Raw genomic sequence first — 18,198 nt, 5'->3', positions numbered from 1 at the left:
CAAACTTGAACTTTATTAGAGTGCTTTTTGCCATCCGATTAAAAAGGAATAGCTTGGAAAAGTACACCAATAAAAAAAGATTTCATCTTTTACAGATACGCGGAGCAGAAGCCAAGTCGAACTTGTTGTGCATGCCCCGAGGAGAAGGCCGATGGAACAGCTGGCTCTGAGGGACCCAGCACCAACTGAACCTGACCAATAACATCACAGCTTAAACATGAAGATGACTCAAACACCAGCGAGATCAATTTGGTTCTTTTATTTATTATTCATTCTCTGCAAGTAAAAATATCTTGTTAAAGTGCATTGGTACAATGTTCAGTTGGCACGCAGCAGGTGTCTTCTCTCGTCACTCTGCTCAGACAAAACACAAACCCGCCTGCTCACGTAAGAATTACAGACGTTAGAAACTCTAAATTTCATCTAGAAAATCAAATCTTGATGACGCTTCACTGGCAAAGGAATACATCTCCAATTCTCATGGGAAAACAAAAGCTGGTTTTAAAATCATCACCTAATTTTCCCACAATATCGGAATCAAGACCTTGTTCCCACGACACAACGGAATAAACGCATTTGCATGAAAAAAAAAAACAATTAGCAAACAAAGTTGCCCTCTGGCTCCGTACCGGTGGCATCTCGTGCTCCTGGAAACATGATGTTCCATCATTTCTCAAAACAAAAGCATCAACAGAAAATAAAATAAAGAAAATCAGTTCTGACAGTCAAGACGGAGAAACACAAGATTAGCAGGACCATTGCAGAACCAGACACGGGTCAGACATATGCACATTATACACGGCAGAAATACTTCATAGCACACATTTAACAACGTCCTCGGCTGTGAGCGCTCACTCCTTTTGTCATGTAGTCAGTCACGTATCGATAATGGCTTTAGGATTCCCTTGGCTTTATCATACAATAATGTGCTTCAGTAATTATTTGGCAATTGTTCAAGAACCACTCGGAAGACAGACACAAACTGGAGAGAAGGCAACAGTAATTCAGTCTTTGAGAACAACTTCAAAAAGGTGATAGGTACGGAGTTTCTGTTCATCGCTTTGAGGAATATAATCCAAACCGTTAGACGTTATCTGTGCATCCACGTTCATAACTTCCATATGTGGGCATCTATTGAGCTGGAGTATTCCACTCCTACCTTTACCTCATAATGAGAACACATGGGATAGTCATGATAGTCATTAAAACATAAGCAGATGAATGGATCCATGTTCATCAGTGTAATATAACAACATATATCAAAACAAAAGAAATTGCACGGTGAGGTAAACATTAAGCTACAGGAAGACTCATTAAGGAATTATGAACAAAATATAATCCACAAATTGGTCATGAACGGAGACAGACAGCAGATTATTACAGAAGGAACATAACCCAATATATTCAAAACGGCCGAGCATTCAAAAATGCATTAGCTGTGAGCAAAAATTAGAAAAATAATATTGTAATAAACTAGTATGGCCCTGTACCCATGAGTGCAAAAACATTAAACACATAACAAAATTACAAAAAACGAAATATCATTGGCATTAATGAAAGCTAATGGACTGGAAGTGAAATCATAAGACTTTGAAATAGAAGACACATTTGGGAAATATCAATTTTCTGTCCTTTTTTCTAGCCTGTTAACCACAGTTAGAGTTTCATCTGATGCTGTACAGACGTCGCCAGTCAGAGATGGGTTTAGCCATCACGTGTTCCCGACTAGTGCTAAGCTAGGCTATTACCACCGTGTGAAACTGAGGGGCAGTCATTAGCTTAGGTGTGGTTAAAAAAACAACCAAAAAACATTAAAAAGATTTTGCAGCCATGTTTCCATTCAATTGTCAAGGAAATTTTAAACAAACTGTCACAAAAAGGAGCCGCGCACTGGGCGTCCGACTGGTTAGAGTGGTTTTGGTCAGACGTTGGTGCTCTAGGCTACACGTGGCTGTAAACCGCCAGTAAACAGAAGAAGAAGAGGATGCAAAACTAAACAAGTCTCCTTGGCCATCTAACCTCCGACACACCAAATGGCGAAACATCTGATAAGGCACTTAAAAAAAAGTGAAAACACATTTGGCAGGTGATCAATCAAACCTTTGCCAACGCCAGTTGGGAGGAGAGTGAAATCCTCTTGAAAAGCCTTCAGTGACGTTCTTTACTCTTTGCTCCACAGTTCTGATACAATGGATGCTATTGTAGCATCTGAGCTAACCGCCGTTGTTGTTTTGAACGCCCACAAGCCACGCCCACCTCACCTCACAGGATGCCGATTGGTCGTGTGTTGAGGTCTCGAGTCATTTCAGTTGTTCTTCCACGTCGGCTGAACAACGCCTCAACTCGTTTTACACGAGGAACAAAAAGAAAGACTCCCCTCAAGCGAAGGTAAAAACTAGTTTGTTACCATACCGCGTCTTCAAAATACGCTGAGAACGTGTGAATGGAAACACGGCTTGTGAACATGTCCGTTCTGAACTTCACAGCATCTTCTCGTGTACTAGAACTGTGGGTTTGACAGCAAACTAACGGATTTCCAAAGACGTCCGACTTGGTCTTGAAATGAATTTGAAATAAACCAAAACAATAAAGAAATGCAGCACATTCCTGGTAATCATCTCCAGACCGTGTGCCCTTTGTTTGGAGCATTTCCTCCGGTCCCCAAGCCGCAATAGGTTTAGTGTGTCCCAGCACGCCGTCAGGGCGATAGCTGCTTTTGTGACGGGCTGCTGCTGCGCCCCATGTCAAGATATTGGAAGACATTGATCAAGCTCCCGAAAGGAGTGGAATTAATGTAACTGGGATTGATTCGATTAATTCAGTGGGAATCAAATGAGGCGGTTTGTTTCAATAATCGTTTTTTTTCTTCCTCTTCTTTTCTGATATAAACTTCGCCAACATCATCGAGCCAAACAGGGCCGAAAAGCACTGAGCCAACGTTAACATGCGGGACAGGATGAGGAAGACAGACCCGACTGACATGACTCGTGGTCCCTCTCTGGCCTGCTGACTGAACCAGACATCACTCAGAATATACTTTGGCGCTGGCGCACCGGGCCACATCTGGGGAAACTTAATGACGGGCGATGGAAAGACTTCTCTTACTGTATTCAGCTGGCAGGAAGGAGCGCCCCGCGTAACACTGATGTCTTTCTGAGAAACCTCCTCTACCTCTGGAATCCTGTGAAGGTTTTCCACGTGGTGATTTGCTTTTAAATGAAAAAGTATGGGAGAGGCTGGTTCAAGTCCAGCTCTCTGCATCGTGAAGTCCCCCAGGTCAGTAGTAGTGTAGTAATGTAGTCCACGCATTACGACTAGCATCTCCCTTCCATAGTGACGGACATCTTTTAGGAGCAAAAGACGTTTCGGCCACATTCTCTCAACCACTTTATTTGGGAGCGAATGAAAAAGTGGCGCTTATAAAGACGACAGCCTTCTGGTCACTGAACTGACGGAGAAGGCCAACGCAGCAACGGAGGCTTCGCTCTGTGGAAACACCAAAAGGCCCTCTGCCCATGGCGGGTTGTCAGAGGCGAGGGCTGAAACGAGACGGAAATGATGTCGACGACTCGGTGCTACGAGGAGCTGCCTGCTACTTTCATTTCCCTCAAATGAAATCCCTTTTATGTGGCACAACGTACGTTATGACATCCACATATATGCTTTGGTCCTTAATAGAGCTCTCGCTTTATATTCCAAATTCAAACATTTTCTCGAATGTGTGAAGAAGAAAAAAAGAAAAAAAGAAAAAAAAGCATCTATAAATTAACAATGAATTTGGTGTGTTTCAAATTAATTCCAACTTAATTTGGATTTCTTCCCGGAAACAGCCCTCAAGGAGCTCTACATTCATCTGCATAAGGTACAATAACTTAAACAATTTGACAGACAGAAATGAGTCTGTTGTGTTTCATCACCATGGGAGCGTCCCGTTTCGTCCACCCGGCCTGGAACCAACAGCAGATTCTGTCGAGGGCCAACAGAACCAGAGTTGCATCACGGTAACCTCGCCTTTTTGCTGCTCAACATTTTGCAAAACTGGGACGTGCCAAACTCCTCACATTCATACCATCGCAGAACAGGAAGCAGGGGAAGAAGAAGAAGAACGCGTTAACTGGAACATTTATGGTAGAAAGCGATCAGGGTCAGTTCAGAGAGCCGTTGGTCAGTCTATTCCTACTTCTCCATGACTCAGAGCGCACAAAAGGTCCCCACGCATTGTGATTAGCGTCTCTCTCCCTTCCCCCACCCCGTCACACCCCGGAGTCAGAGTACATGCCGTTGATGAGGTAGTCCACCTGGGTGTAGTCCTTCCTCCGGTAGCTCTCGTAGGCCTGCGTGACGAACACGGCCACCGTGACCAAGAAGAAGAGCAGGCCGAAGAGCAGGACGGCCAGCAGAGACGCCGTATCCACCAGCTGGCTGGTCAGAGCGGCTCCCGCTACGTCTACCACGGGCTTGTCGCGATCGCCAGCAGCATGGGTACTGCTGGCGGTCACGGTGGTTGTTGCCAGGTGTGCTGCAGCTTTAGCTGTTGGTTCTGCTGTAGATGTTCTTTTTGTTGTTGCTGACGTAGCTGTTGTTGTAGTAGGCGTTGGCGATGTTGGAGGAGACGACGGCGTTGTTGTAGTAGGCGTTGGCGATGTTGGAGACAGTGGCGTTGTTGGAGGAGACGACGGCGTTGTTGGAGGAGACGACGGCGTTGTTGGAGGAGACGATGGTGACGTTGTTGGAGGAGACAATGGTGACGTTGTTGGAGGAGACGATGGTGACGTTGTTGGAGGAGACGGCGTTGTTGGAGGAGACGATGGTGACGTTGTTGGAGGAGACGATGGTGACGTTGTTGGAGGAGACGATGGTGACGTTGTTGGAGGAGACGATGGTGACGTTGTTGGAGGAGACGATGGTGACGTTGTTGGAGGAGACGGTGGTGACGTTGTTGGAGGAGACGGTGGTGACGTTGTTGGAGGAGACGGTGGTGACGTTGTTGGAGGAGACGGTGGTGACGTTGTTGGAGGAGACGGTGGTGACGTTGTTGGAGGAGACGGTGGTGACGTTGTTGGAGGAGACGATGGTGACGCAGAGTCATTAAATGTGGGGTTGGATGAAGCCGAGCAGGGGGGGAAGGGGTCCTCCTGTGTGCCACCTGAGGAACAGACAACACCATGAATGATGAAGCGGTAAAGAAGATTAAGAACATCAAGTAATTATAAAAACACATCTGATCTGAATAAAGGTTATGTAAACAAACAATACAGGACCGACAAAACAGGAGCATTTGGACCTGTTCAGTCGACACTTCAGGAGGCAGCATCCACCTTATTTTACTTGTAGAGGATAAACTTGCCTCTTTAATGGAATTAGTCAACACGAGACATTAACAAACAAACATCAGAGCACCAACTCATCATGAGAACACACACGACATTCAACGAGAAGCCAAGCAGGAAACCACCAACCCTAAAGAAGTGTCCATTCACATCCGTGTCTGTCCAAAATGTGGTCTGGTCTGGGAGCTGTCCACGTTTTTGTGTTACAAATTTAACCCTTTCGCATTTTTAGTTCATGAAAGTAAATCTCAACATATCGGTTCCCTAAAAAACATATTATTCAGCAATCCATGTACTTGGCCTCTTGCCAAAATAACAAACTCGAGACTTTGAAATCATAGTCCACAAACCAACAGGTGACATCACAGTGACTGCGTCCACTTCTATGTTATAAAATACTGAAAATATCACTGCCGTTCTTTCGGCTGCATCATGTGACCACACAGCTCATACTCACATTCTGCGGTGCTGTTAGCTTGTGTCGTGTTGGGCTCGGCCGTAACCGAGCAGGAGCAGTCTGTGAGGAGGAGCAGCAGCAGGCAGAGGAGGCGAACACACACCGATGGACTCAGCTGGGGCGTTGAGGGACACGGGGACATGGTGGGCTGGGGAGGTGTCGACACGGACGCACAGTCACATAGGCCTACAGTGAATTAATACACACACAGGAAGGATGGAGTCCAGGAGGACGTGAAGGCAGCATCCACCCTCTGCACAGGACATCAACCATTAGAAATATTGGTATGCATTAGTGCACTTGACAGCAAAAACCAATGGATGTGTTCAAGGACGCTCCGACCTTTGAGATTCAATTTGCAGCTCCTGCTGTGACATTCTGCCCCATGCCCATTCATTCCTAATGATCTCAGTCTTTAAAAACACCTACAAAAAGTTTTCATAACAAAAAAATACTAAAAGTAATTTCCTAAAACAGCTAGTCATTGTAGTTTAAAAAAAAAAAAATCAAACAGGAGGAAATGGTGCATTTGTTGGGGACTATTTGGTCCACATTTGGTGCTTGTGGCAGTAGGAAGGTACACTTGGGGTTGACTCTGAATAAACTACAGTGTGTGTGTGTGTGTGTGGTGATGGGAGCACACACTTCAGGCTTTGATATTGTTGGTAGATGCACTCCACATGGGATTTATTAACAAGAACACGCACAGCACTACAGTACAAACAGACTTGTACTATGAAACGTAATCACAGCTTCCAGCAGAGAGGAATCGTGAGGACTGACTGCCATCTATTGTCAGAACTATTTAGTGCAGCGGAGACAGTCTTTTCCCCCAGGGGTATGATTTTACATAAACAAATGTTATGTTACTCCAGGATCAAGATATTGAAGCCTGGAGCTTCTTACATTGTATATGTTAACTGGAGATAAAAATGCAATTCAGCAATAACGCTTTTAAATCTCACTTTCACATGCTTGGATCTCAATAACGCTGCAGGTGACGCACGTGAAGTGAACAAATTTAATAAGCTTATTTGTTTTTCAATTCTCCTGAGGCTACACTTTGAGGACTTTCTCCACGTTTTGTTAAGCAGATGAGGGACAGGAGAAACAGCACCACCTTTACAAATCGTATAGCCTTTAGGCTCCCCCCCCCCACACACACACACCTTTCTCTTTTTGAAGTAACACTCCAGTGTTTTTGAACATGAATCAGATAGCTGTGGTTGCTGACTGCTACTTACACTCTGCCCACAGGCTTCGGTTCCTGCTCCCAAATCAACACCATGAATTGGTTTCAGAGCTAAAACAAGTATGCAATATTAGTCTGCCATTGCATAAACATGAATAAAAATGATATATATATATATATATATATATATATATATATATAAAATAAAGTAAGCAAACATCTTAATCCAGCTGCTGTAGCATTCAGTCAGAAACCAATCTCTTTCTGACCTCACCCTACACAATTTGAACACACTTCTGCTATATGAAATAATAAGCATTCAGGGGACATTAGACCACCTCTAACAGTCTGTGACTGATTGAAGATGGAAATGCAAATAGAAAAAAAGAACTGATCACGACGCCAACGGGCCTCAGGCTGGCCCCCCACTGTGTTGAGTGTGCATTGGCTTTATTGAGCTGAGCTATGTGGCCCTTTTAATGTGGCTTTACAACCAAGAACTCCTTTTACAACCTTGACTTCTGGATGTCTCCGAGTGACTGCACGACCTATTGAGAAGTGACCCTGTTCACACAAGAACTGGCATTAAGTCCGCAAGGAGCCAACGAGGGCTGGTCCGGTTCCGCTCCAGCAGGGCGACCTGCCAACGAGGGCTGGTCCCATTCCTCTCCAGCAGGGCGACCTGCCAACGAGGGCTGGTTCCGTTCCGCTCCAGCAGGGCGACCTGCCAACGAGGGCTGGTCCCGTTCCGCTCCAGCAGGGCGACCTGCCAACGAGGGCTGGTCCCATTCCGCTCCAGCAGGGCGACCTGCCAACGAGGGCTGGTTCCGTTCCGCTCCAGCAGGGCGACCTGCCAACGAGGGCTGGTCCCGTTCCGCTCCAGCAGGGCGACCTGCCAACGAGGGCTGGTCCCATTCCGCTCCAGCAGGGCGACCTGCCAACGAGGGCTGGTTCCATTCCGCTCCAGCAGGGCGACCTGCCAACGAGGGCTGGTCCCGTTCCGCTCCAGCAGGGCGACCTGCCAACGAGGGCTGGTCCCGTTCCGCTCCAGCAGGGCGACCTGCCAACGAGGGCTGGTCCCATTCCGCTCCAGCAGGGCGACCTGCCAACGAGGGCTGGTCCCGTTCCGCTCCAGCAGGGCGACCTGCCAACGAGGGCTGGTCCCGTTCCGCTCCAGCAGGGCGACCTGCCAACGAGGGATGGTCCCGTTCCGCTCCAGCAGGGCGACCTGCCAACGAGGGCTGGTCCCGTTCCGCTCCAGCAGGGCGACCTGCCAACGAGGGCTGGTCCCGTTCCGCTCCAGCAGGGCGACCTGCCAACGAGGGCTGGTCCCGTTCCGCTCCAGCAGGGCGACCTGCCAACGAGGGATGGTCCCGTTCCGCTCCAGCAGGGCGACCTGCCAACGAGGGCTGGTCCCGTTCCGCTCCAGCAGGGCGACCTGCCAACGAGGGCTGGTCCTGTTCCGCTCCAGCAGGGCGACCTGCCAACGAGGGCTGGTCCCGTTCCGCTCCAGCAGGGCGACCTGCCAACGAGGGATGGTCCTGTTCCGCTCCAGCAGGGCGACCTGCCAACGAGGGATGGTCCCGTTCCGCTCCAGCACGGCGACCCTCTGCCTTCCTCTCCCCCTTCCCCACTACTACCAGATACAGTATTACGATTCCTGGCTTGTTTAAGCAGGTCGCCCTGCTGGAGCGGAATGGGACCTGCCAACGAGGGCTGGTTCCATTCCGCTCCAGCAGGGCGACCTGCCAACGAGGGCTGGTCCCGTTCCGCTCCAGCAGGGCGACCTGCCAACGAGGGCTGGTCCCGTTCCGCTCCAGCAGGGCGACCTGCCAACGAGGGATGGTCCCGTTCCGCTCCAGCAGGGCGACCTGCCAACGAGGGATGGTCCCGTTCCGCTCCAGCAGGGCGACCTGCCAACGAGGGCTGGTCCCGTTCCGCTCCAGCAGGGCGACCTGCCAACGAGGGATGGTCCCATTCCGCTCCAGCACGGCGACCCTCTGCCTTCCTCTCCCCCTTCCCCACTACTACCAGATACAGTATTACGATTCCTGGCTTGTTTAAGCAGGTCGCCCTGCTGGAGCGGAATGGGACCGGCCAACGAGGGCTGGTCCCATTCCGCTCCAGCAGGGCGACCAGCCAACGAGGGCTGGTTCCATTCCGCTCCAGCAGGGCGACCTGCCAACGAGAGCTGGTTCCATTCCGCTCCAGCAGGGCGACCTGCCAACGAGGGCTGGTTCCATTCCGCTCCAGCAGGGCGACCTGCCCTAAACGCAAACAGGACACGCGCTCAAAAAGGTCGATGTCGACGTGGAGAAAACGTAGCGCGCAGCAGGGAAGCGACGCCAAGGCGAGAGGGACAACAGTCTCTTCAACGCCGTAGCCGTTAAACGTACCGGGGCTACTCTCCGTAACCTCCATTTAAAGAGGCGCGTGAACATACAAAGAGTATCCACGGCACTGTGTGGACATGTAGGTCAACTTCCATCACACAATGAACACATCGCGCTCATTCGTCATCACCCCGCTGGGTGCACTAGCAGAGACAACGTGACGGTACCTGTAGAAAGTTGACGTCATTTCGGATGAGAAACCCCAAAGTTTAGCCCGTACTCGACTAACGGTGCTGCTACCGCGACATACAGGAAGGGACACGGCTACCGTTAAAGTCATTAAAGTGGTACCGGTAACGTTAGAACAGGGTGGACGGAAAACGGATTCACGTTAACGGGAAGATAGCAGAGAACAGCCACATAGTAGCCGAGCTAATGCTAACGAGCCAGTTCCACTAGATAACGTGACGTCACCGCTAACCTGCAGTGGCTGTGAGTTCGGACACTTACCAGGTGTTGCGATGGACTCGATGAGCACAACAAGCAGACAGACGGACAGGTAGCAGGCTGCCCTCCACTTCCTGTAGGCAGGAGGGACGCTTCTTCTTCTGCTGCTATATTTATGGCAGCGTTGACTCGTCGTCGGCGAGTTTCTGCCCTCTGCAGTTCACACCCAACTAAAACCAGATACGGTTAAAAAATAAATACATAAATACTCTTGCGGCGATATGTACAAAGAAAAATAAATAAAGTGAGTTTTTTTCCATAAAGGAAATACTTGAATTGTATTTCTCATTTAAAATGACAGCATCTAATTGGACCTGTACACACACTGATGGCTATATACAAGGTGAAGTGTCTTACCCAAGGACACACCCAGTGTGGACCCTGCACACCACTGAGCCACACTCACTTCACCCACACTAATTGAGGTGACATTTGGGTTGTAATCTGGATTTTAAAACCTAACTTTATCAACATTGACCTGAATATGTGTTATATTCTGACATTAAGTCATGAGAAGCAAATGTTAAATCCATATGCTACACAGCCAACACCATGGAAACGGGTCGCTGTCACACAGAGCCAGGGATCAGTGTGTGGTCCATAAGCACCTCACTGAAGATCCACTACAGGGTGTTGTTATACCTCAACTGTCCTGCCAACCACGCCACGACTGAGACTGGCCAAACTAGTGCTACCTGTATTACTGTTGGTCCTTCTACTCATGGCACTACTGCAACCATGTGTGTAACCACTGCTACTGTCTCTACTTCCAACGCTAAATAAACATGTGTTACTATTCAATAAAGAGCACAAAAAAGCAAGCAAATTACAAGTTGTTTTAGATCTCCATATTTCTCTTCACGCTGCCATTTCCCCTCCTAATTTCTTATTATTTAGTCTGTAGTTTGTGTCGATGTCTCACTAAGCCCTATGCATTCACCTGTGTATGAATTGTACACAAATGACATAGATTGACATTACTGCTTTGTACTATTAAAACAGAGACAACCAGAGCCACTACTAGTATTACTAACACTATGGTTTCCTCTAGTTGAGTACAGGTTGGATTACTACTACCCTCCACTACTTACAGTATAGGCCTACTGTATATTTAAGTTTTGTTATTGTACTGTTTCGCTAAACCTCCCACCACCTGGGGGCGTAGGGCTGCAGTCCAGTAGGCAAGAGGTTCATATAATCAGGAGGGTTACTGGGTACAGGTGTGGCATGTTGCTTTTGTGCCACTTCGAAGCAGCAGAGCCGAGCCGGAGCGTTTGGAGAAATAGTATCAGCAGGTTGTGCATAAACTGATCTGTGACTGGACTAAGGATGGAAGGGAATAGTGATGGAGAGGGTGGGCGTGAGGATATGGATTTCAATAACTGGACTGAAGTAGGGAAATATAAACAAGCCAGGAATCGTAATACTGTATCTGGTAGTAGTGGGGAAGGGGGAGAGGAAGGCAGAGGGGATGAGGAGGATTGTTGACAAGGAGAGGTTCAAACTAATTTTGAGATTCAGAGAAGGAAATGATATTAGGAAAGTAAGTCTGGTGGCGCCGACTCTCGGGTTGAAGGAGGGAGTTGGCGAAGTTTTGATGGCGAAGTTTTGATGGCGAAGTTGCTGGGTGATGGAGAAGATGCTGGGTGATGGGTGATGGAGAAGATGCTGGGTGATGGAGAAGATGCTGGGTGATGGAGAAAGTGCTGGATGATGGAGAAGGTGCTGGGTGATGGGTGATGGAGAAGGTGCTGGGTGATGGAGAAGATGCTGGGTGATGGAGAAAGTGCTGGATGATGGAGAAGGTGCTGGGTGATGGGTGATGGAGAAGGTGCTGGGTGATGGAGAAGATGCTGGGTGATGGAGAAGGTGCTGGGTGATGGAGAAGGTGCCGGGTGATGGAGAAGGTGCTGGGTGATGGAGAAGGTGATGGGTGATGGAGAAGATGCTGGGTGATGGAGAAGATGCTGGGTGATGGAGAAGATGCTGGGTGATGGAGAAGGTGCTGGGTGATGGAGAAGGTGCCGGGTGATGGAGAAGATGCTGGGTGATGGAGAAGATGCTGGGTGATGGAGAAGGTGCTGGGTGATGGAGAAGATGCTGGGTGATGGAGAAGGTGCTGGGTGATGGAGAAGGTGCCGGGTGATGGAGAAGGTGCCGGGTGATGGAGAAGATGCTGGGTGATGGAGAAGGTGCTGGGTGATGGAGAAGGTGCCGGGTGATGGAGAAGGTGCTGGGTGATGGAGAAGATGCTGGGTGATGGAGAAGGTGATGGGTGATGGAAAAGGTGCTGGGTGATGGAGAAGGTGCTGGGTGATGGAGAAGGTGCTGGGTGATGGGTGATGGAGAAGATGCTGGGTGATGGAGAAGGTGCTGGGTGATGGAGAAGATGCTGGGTGCTGGGTGATGGAGAAGGTGCTGGGTGATGGGTGATGGAGAAGGTGCTGGGTGATGGAGAAGGTGCTGGGTGATGGAGAAGGTGCCGGGTGATGGAGAAGGTGCTGGGTGATGGAGAAGATGCTGGGTGATGGAGAAGGTGCTGGGTGATGGAGAAGGTGCCGGGTGATGGAGAAGGTGCTGGGTGATGGAGAAGATGCTGGGTGATGGAGAAGGTGATGGGTGATGGAGAAGATGCTGGGTGATGGAGAAGATGCTGGGTGATGGAGAAGGTGCCGGGTGATGGAGAAGGTGCCGGGTGATGGAGAAGATGCTGGGTGATGGAGAAGATGCTGGGTGATGGAGAAGGTGCTGGGTGATGGAGAAGATGCTGGGTGATGGAGAAGGTGCTGGGTGATGGAGAAGATGCTGGGTGATGGAGAAGGTGATGGGTGATGGAGAAGATGCTGGGTGATGGAGAAGATGCTGGGTGATGGAGAAGATGCTGGGTGATGGAGAAGGTGCTGGGTGATGGAGAAGGTGCCGGGTGATGGAGAAGATGCTGGGTGATGGAGAAGATGCTGGGTGATGGAGAAGGTGCTGGGTGATGGAGAAGATGCTGGGTGATGGAGAAGGTGCTGGGTGATGGAGAAGGTGCCGGGTGATGGAGAAGGTGCCGGGTGATGGAGAAGATGCTGGGTGATGGAGAAGGTGCTGGGTGATGGAGAAGGTGCCGGGTGATGGAGAAGGTGCTGGGTGATGGAGAAGATGCTGGGTGATGGAGAAGGTGATGGGTGATGGAAAAGGTGCTGGGTGATGGAGAAGGTGCTGGGTGATGGAGAAGGTGCTGGGTGATGGGTGATGGAGAAGATGCTGGGTGATGGAGAAGGTGCTGGGTGATGGAGAAGATGCTGGGTGCTGGGTGATGGAGAAGGTGCTGGGTGATGGGTGATGGAGAAGGTGCTGGGTGATGGAGAAGGTGCTGGGTGATGGAGAAGGTGATGGGTGATGGAAAAGGTGATGGGTGATGGAGAAGGTGATGGGTGATGGAGAAGGTGCTGGGTGATGGAGAAGGTGCTGGGTGATGGGTGATGGAGAAGATGCTGGGTGCTGGGTGATGGAGAAGGTGATGGGTGATGGAGAAGGTGCTGGGTGATGGGTGATGGAGAAGATGCTGGGTGATGGAGAAGGTGCTGGGTGATGGGTGATATAGAAGGTGCTGGGTGATGGAGAAGGTGCTGGGTGATGGGTGATGGAGAAGTTGCTGGGTGATGGAGAAGATGCTGGGTGATAGAGAAGGTGCTGGGTGATGGAGAAGATGCTGGAGAAGGTGCTGGGTGATGGAGAAGTTGCTGGAGAAGGTGCTGGGTGATGGAGAAGGTGCTGGGTGATGGAGAAGGTGCTGGAGAAGGTGATGGGTGATGGAGAAGGTGATGGGTGATGGAGAAGTTGCTGGGTGATGGAGAAGGTGCTGGGTGATGGAGAAGGTGCTGGAGAAGGTGCTGGGTGATGGAGAAGGTGATGGGTGATGGAGAAGGTGATGGGTGATGGAGAAGTTGCTGGGTGATGGAGAAGGTGCTGGAGAAGGTGATGGGTGATGGAGAAGGTGATGGGTGATGGAGAAGGTGCTGGGTGATGGAGAAGGTGCTGGGTGATGGAGAAGTTGCTGGGTGATGGAGAAGGTGCTGGGAGATGGAGAAGGTGATGGGTGATGGAGAAGTTGCTGGGTGATGGAGAAGGTGCCGGGTGATGGAGAAGGTGCTGGGTGATGGAGAAGGTGATGGGTGATGGAGAAGGTGCTGGGTGATGGAGAAGGTGCTGGGTGATGGAGAAGTTGCTGGGTGATGGAGAAGATGCTGGGTGATGGAGAAGGTGCTGGGTGATGGAGAAGGTGCCGGGTGATGGAGAAGGTGCTGGGTGATGGAGAAGATGCTGGGTGATGGAGAAGGTGATGGGTGATGGAAAAGGTGATGGGTGATGGAGAAGGTGCTGGGTGATGGAGAAGGTGCTGGGTGATGGGTGATGGAGAAGATGCTGGGTGATGGAGAAGGTGCTGGGTGATGGAGAAGATGCTGGGTGATGGAGAAGCTGCTGGGTGATGGGTGATAGAGAAGGTGCTGGGTGATGGAGAAGGTGATGGGTGATGGAGAAGGTGCTGGGTGATGGAGAAGGTGCTGGGTGATGGGTGATAGAGAAGGTGCTGGGTGATGGAGAAGGTGCTGGGTGATGGGTGATGGAGAAGTTGCTGGGTGATGGAGAAGATGCTGGGTGATGGAGAAGGTGCTGGGTGATGGAGAATATGCTGGGTGATAGAGAAGGTGCTGGGTGATGGAGAAGTTGATGGAGAAGGTGCTGGGTGATGGAGAAGGTGCTGGGTGCTGGAGAAGTTGCTGGAGAAGGTGCTGGGTGATGGAGAAGGTGCTGGGTGATGGAGAAGGTGCTGGAGAAGGTGCTGGGTGATGGAGAAGGTGATGGGTGATGGAGAAGTTGCTGGGTGATGGAGAAGGTGCTGGGTGATGGAGAAGGTGCTGGAGAAGGTGATGGGTGATGGAGAAGGTGATGGGTGATGGAGAAGTTGCTGGGTGATGGAGAAGGTGCTGGGTGATGGAGAAGGTGCTGGGTGATGGAGAAGTTGCTGGGTGATGGAGAAGGTGCCGGGTGATGGAGAAGGTGCTGGGTGATGGAGAAGGTGATGGGTGATGGAGAAGTTGCTGGGTGATGGAGAAGGTGCCGGGTGATGGAGAAGGTGCTGGAGAAGGTGCTGGGTGATGGAGAAGGTGCCGGGTGATGGAGAAGGTGCTGGGTGATGGCGGCTTTGACCAAGAGTCAGGACGAGGGGCAGAGAGAGAAAGCAATGAAGCAGAAACAAGTGTGCAACATGGTGGTTGAGGACGCTAAGAAGACAAATGATGGGTCCTTTTTGAGAGGCGTCAGATATTATGGGATCCCAGTGGAAGAAAAGGTGGAGGATTTGAGATCAAGTATAAGAGGGGGGAAGAGGGGGGATTAAACGTCTGCAAGCAAGAAGAGGGGGAGAGAGGGTTGATAGTTTGTCAGTGTTGCTGGATTTCCAAGAGAGGGTGCATCAAGATATCTAAACATGAACAACGTGCGTGAACAACAGGTAAACAAAGAGACATGTTAGATTTTGTGATTCAGGGACAGAGAAGAGGCTAATGGGGGAGGATGTGCTACCTTTGTTAGGCAAGGAATTTCTTATCGAGAACTAGAAAAAGGCAAAGAGCTAGAATATGTAGTTGTTAAAGTGTGGGTAGGGGAGGAAGGTTTGGTTGTGGTACATTTCTACAATCTGTGTCAAAGATGGGAATTGGAAGCATTAGAGGTAATAAGGGGATTAGACAGGAGAAGGGTCATTTGGTGATTTGAATGCACATACTACTCTCTGGGGAGGGGAACAACTGATGGGAATGGATTGATAGTAGAGGGTGTGATGGACTTGTATGTTTAAATGATGGAGTGTCACAAGAATTAATTACAACTGAGTCATGTTTAGACCTGACAATAGCATCACGTTCAAGGGCAGGTATGTGTGTGTGGGAGGTTTGGAAGCATTCTACTGTTGGAAGTGATCATTACCCCATTTTCTGTAGAGTAGGAAGTGGAAGTAGTGTGGGTTCAGAAGATACAGCAGTAAGGTGGGTACGTTGAAAGGCTCAGTGGGATACATTTAAAGAATGTGATCTTGGCCTCCTTGATCTGATGAGAGATGAATGTGGGGGAAACTGTAAGATCATCAAGTCATACATCAGGAGGAATTACCACAATTGTATACAAATATATACAGAGGATGTCAGGCCAGAGAGAGAGGTAATCGCATCAGACTCATGTGCAGTGCTAACAAGTTTGAAATGTTGCCACTCCAGAGGCAGAGAGGATTTATTGTATGAGATATTACAGTCACTATTCAGAATCCATCACATGCGGAAGGCGGTTCATTTTGTGTGGGTCCATGTTGGAGTAGATGCCAATGAGAAGGAGGATAAAGCAGCAAAACGGGCCTTGAAGAGTGGGAGAATTATTGTTAATTTAAATATAAGTAAGTGAGAAGCTAAAGTGGTGATTAAGGGACAAATCAAAAAGATATGGCAGAATAAATGGAAGAAAGGGAGCAAAGGAAGATATCTGTTTAAAAATAAACCTTTGGTTGGGAGTGCAGGATATGCAGGAGAGGTTGATGACGAGGCTGAGGAATGGTCATACTGGTCTTAATAGTTCCCTCTATGCTATTAGAAAACATAATAATGGAAGGTGTGAATTCTGTGAAGAAGAAGAAACGGTGGACCATGTTTTATAGTTCTGTCAGAGGTACGAGGCAGCGAGAGAAATAAAAAAGATGGGCTAAGAGAGATGGGAGAGGAAAATATAGTGAATGTACTGAAGAAAAGCTTTAGTGATAAATGTTGGGAAATTCTTCTGGAATATTTAGAGGCAACACGACTAACGAATAGAATCTGAGAATTAATTTAATTTTTGTTTTTGTATAAGAGATTTATGTTCCTTAAGTCCACACTCCAGATTAGTGGGTGGCGGTAATGCACCCAAAAGTTTTTTGCCAACCGCCATTAAAAGCAAAAGAAGAAGAAGAATGATACAGGTGTTGCTGACATCCTCAGCTGTGGATCTGTTGGATCTGTTGGATCTGTTGGAGCTGTTGGATCTGTTGGAGCTATTGGTTCTGTTGGATCTGTTGTAGCTGTTGGATCTGTTTGAGCTATTGGATCTATTGTAGCTGTTGGATCTGTTTGAGCTATTGGATCTATTGTAGCTGTTGGATCTGTTGGAGCTATTTGATCTGTTGGATCTGTTGGAGCTGTTGGATCTGTTTGAGCTATTGGATCTGTTGGAGCTATTGGATCTGTTGGAGCTGTTGGATCTGTTGGAGCTATTGGATCTGTTGGAGCTATTGGATCTATTGTAGCTGTTGGATCTGTTGGAGCTATTTGATCTGTTGGATCTGTTGGATCTGTTTGAGCTATTGGATCTGTTGGAGCTATTGGATCTGTTGGAGCTGTTGGATCTGTTGGAGCTATTGGATCTGTTGGAGCTATTGGATCTATTGTAGCTGTTGGATCTGTTGGAGCTATTGGATCTGTTGGATCTGTTGGAGCTGTTGGATCTGTTTGAGCTATTGGATCTGTTGGAGCTATTGGATCTGTTGGAGCTGTTGGAGCTATTGGATCGGTTGGATCTGTTGGAGCTATTGGATCTGTTGGATCTGTTGGAGCTGTTGGGGCTGTTAAGCCACAAGATGTTCAAGGGCTACAGGCGTATGCATTGTGTTTACAAGAGTGTTGCATTGCTATTGCTATTACAATACTTAGGTGAACTCAATGTGCCGGCAAACATGAAAACAATGACGCAGAATTTTCCTTCTAAGCTCAGAAAGAAATGGAGAGCGACTGCATGTGACATCTCTGAAACACAAGGCCGCAGATCTGGCTTTAGAGACATCATCAATTTCATCGAGTACCAAGTCAAAATCGTTTCTGATCCAATATTTGGCGACATCCAGGACACTCAAGGAGTACATCCCAAGACTCCTATTTGTCGTTTCCTTGCTCCTCACTTGAACCGGAAGTTGTTCTGAGCCGCCATGTTGACGGCCGTACCAAAGCTCTTATTTCTGCTCTGAGGAGTGAAGAAGGATCTCTGATGAGCGAGGAGGCACGAGAGCAGGCTTCCAGGAAGTGTTAGAGCGGCCGGCACGCCCCCTCATTGTTTATCAGTTATTTGATTGGACGCTGCAGCTGATCAGAATAATCACTGGAGTTCTGCAGAGTGAAGACGGATCACAGATTAAACTCAAGTTATATATTTGATTTTTTATTCTGATTCACCATCTGGTTAAAATATATGTTCATTGTAGGTCTGAACAACAGAAGAACCACAAACATTTTTCTTCATTTAGAAAAATAATGATCATTTCCTGATCTGTTATTTCCTTTGGTAACTTTTATTAAAGATACAATTAAATCAGGGAGA

General features: G+C 48.6%; 2 protein-coding genes across 2 annotated transcripts; both read right to left on the bottom strand.

The window, feature by feature from the left end:
- Positions 1 to 243: 243 nt before the first annotated feature.
- LOC117732131 (proline-rich receptor-like protein kinase PERK2) lies at positions 244 to 9,915 on the bottom strand. Its single transcript, XM_034534845.1, has 3 exons — positions 9,823 to 9,915; positions 5,788 to 6,040; positions 244 to 5,146 (listed from the first exon to the last, which is right to left on the bottom strand). Exons 2-3 carry the CDS (start codon positions 5,927 to 5,929, stop codon positions 4,254 to 4,256), a joined length of 1,035 nt encoding a protein of 344 aa, XP_034390736.1. The 5' UTR covers positions 5,930 to 6,040; positions 9,823 to 9,915; the 3' UTR covers positions 244 to 4,253.
- On the bottom strand, positions 7,134 to 17,811 carry LOC117732326. The gene is made up of 5 exons (XM_034535218.1): positions 17,783 to 17,811; positions 16,809 to 17,449; positions 9,053 to 9,246; positions 8,725 to 9,003; positions 7,134 to 8,375 (listed from the first exon to the last, which is right to left on the bottom strand). Exons 1-5 carry the CDS (start codon positions 17,809 to 17,811, stop codon positions 7,548 to 7,550), a joined length of 1,971 nt encoding a protein of 656 aa, XP_034391109.1. The 3' UTR covers positions 7,134 to 7,547.
- Between the last annotated feature and the right edge of the window lie 387 nt (positions 17,812 to 18,198).

Source organism: Cyclopterus lumpus, chromosome 6 (assembly GCF_009769545.1).
Source record: "Cyclopterus lumpus isolate fCycLum1 chromosome 6, fCycLum1.pri, whole genome shotgun sequence".
Lineage (NCBI taxonomy): Eukaryota > Metazoa > Chordata > Actinopteri > Perciformes > Cyclopteridae > Cyclopterus > Cyclopterus lumpus.
The sequence above is the reverse complement of the archived record's forward strand: the minus strand, read 5'-3'. Positions and strand labels throughout refer to the sequence as shown.

Bases quoted from the DNA above. Each gene is read 5' to 3' on its own strand.
- LOC117732131 (XM_034534845.1), bottom strand. From the start codon at position 5,929: ATGTCCCCGTGTCCCTCAACGCCCCAGCTGAGTCCATCGGTGTGTGTT. The intron at 5,147-5,787 runs GTGAGTATGAGC...TCTGTTCCTCAG, and splicing joins AGCTAACAGCACCGCAGAAT to GTGGCACACAGGAGGACCCC.
- LOC117732326 (XM_034535218.1), bottom strand. From the start codon at position 17,811: ATGGCGGCTCAGAACAACTTCCGGTTCAA. The intron at 9,247-16,808 runs GTATCATTCTTC...GTTTGCGTTTAG, and splicing joins TGAGGATGTCAGCAACACCT to GGCAGGTCGCCCTGCTGGAG. The intron at 8,376-8,724 runs GTCGCCCTGCTG...CCTCGTTGGCAG, and splicing joins GGACCAGCCCTCGTTGGCAG to GTCGCCCTGCTGGAGCGGAA.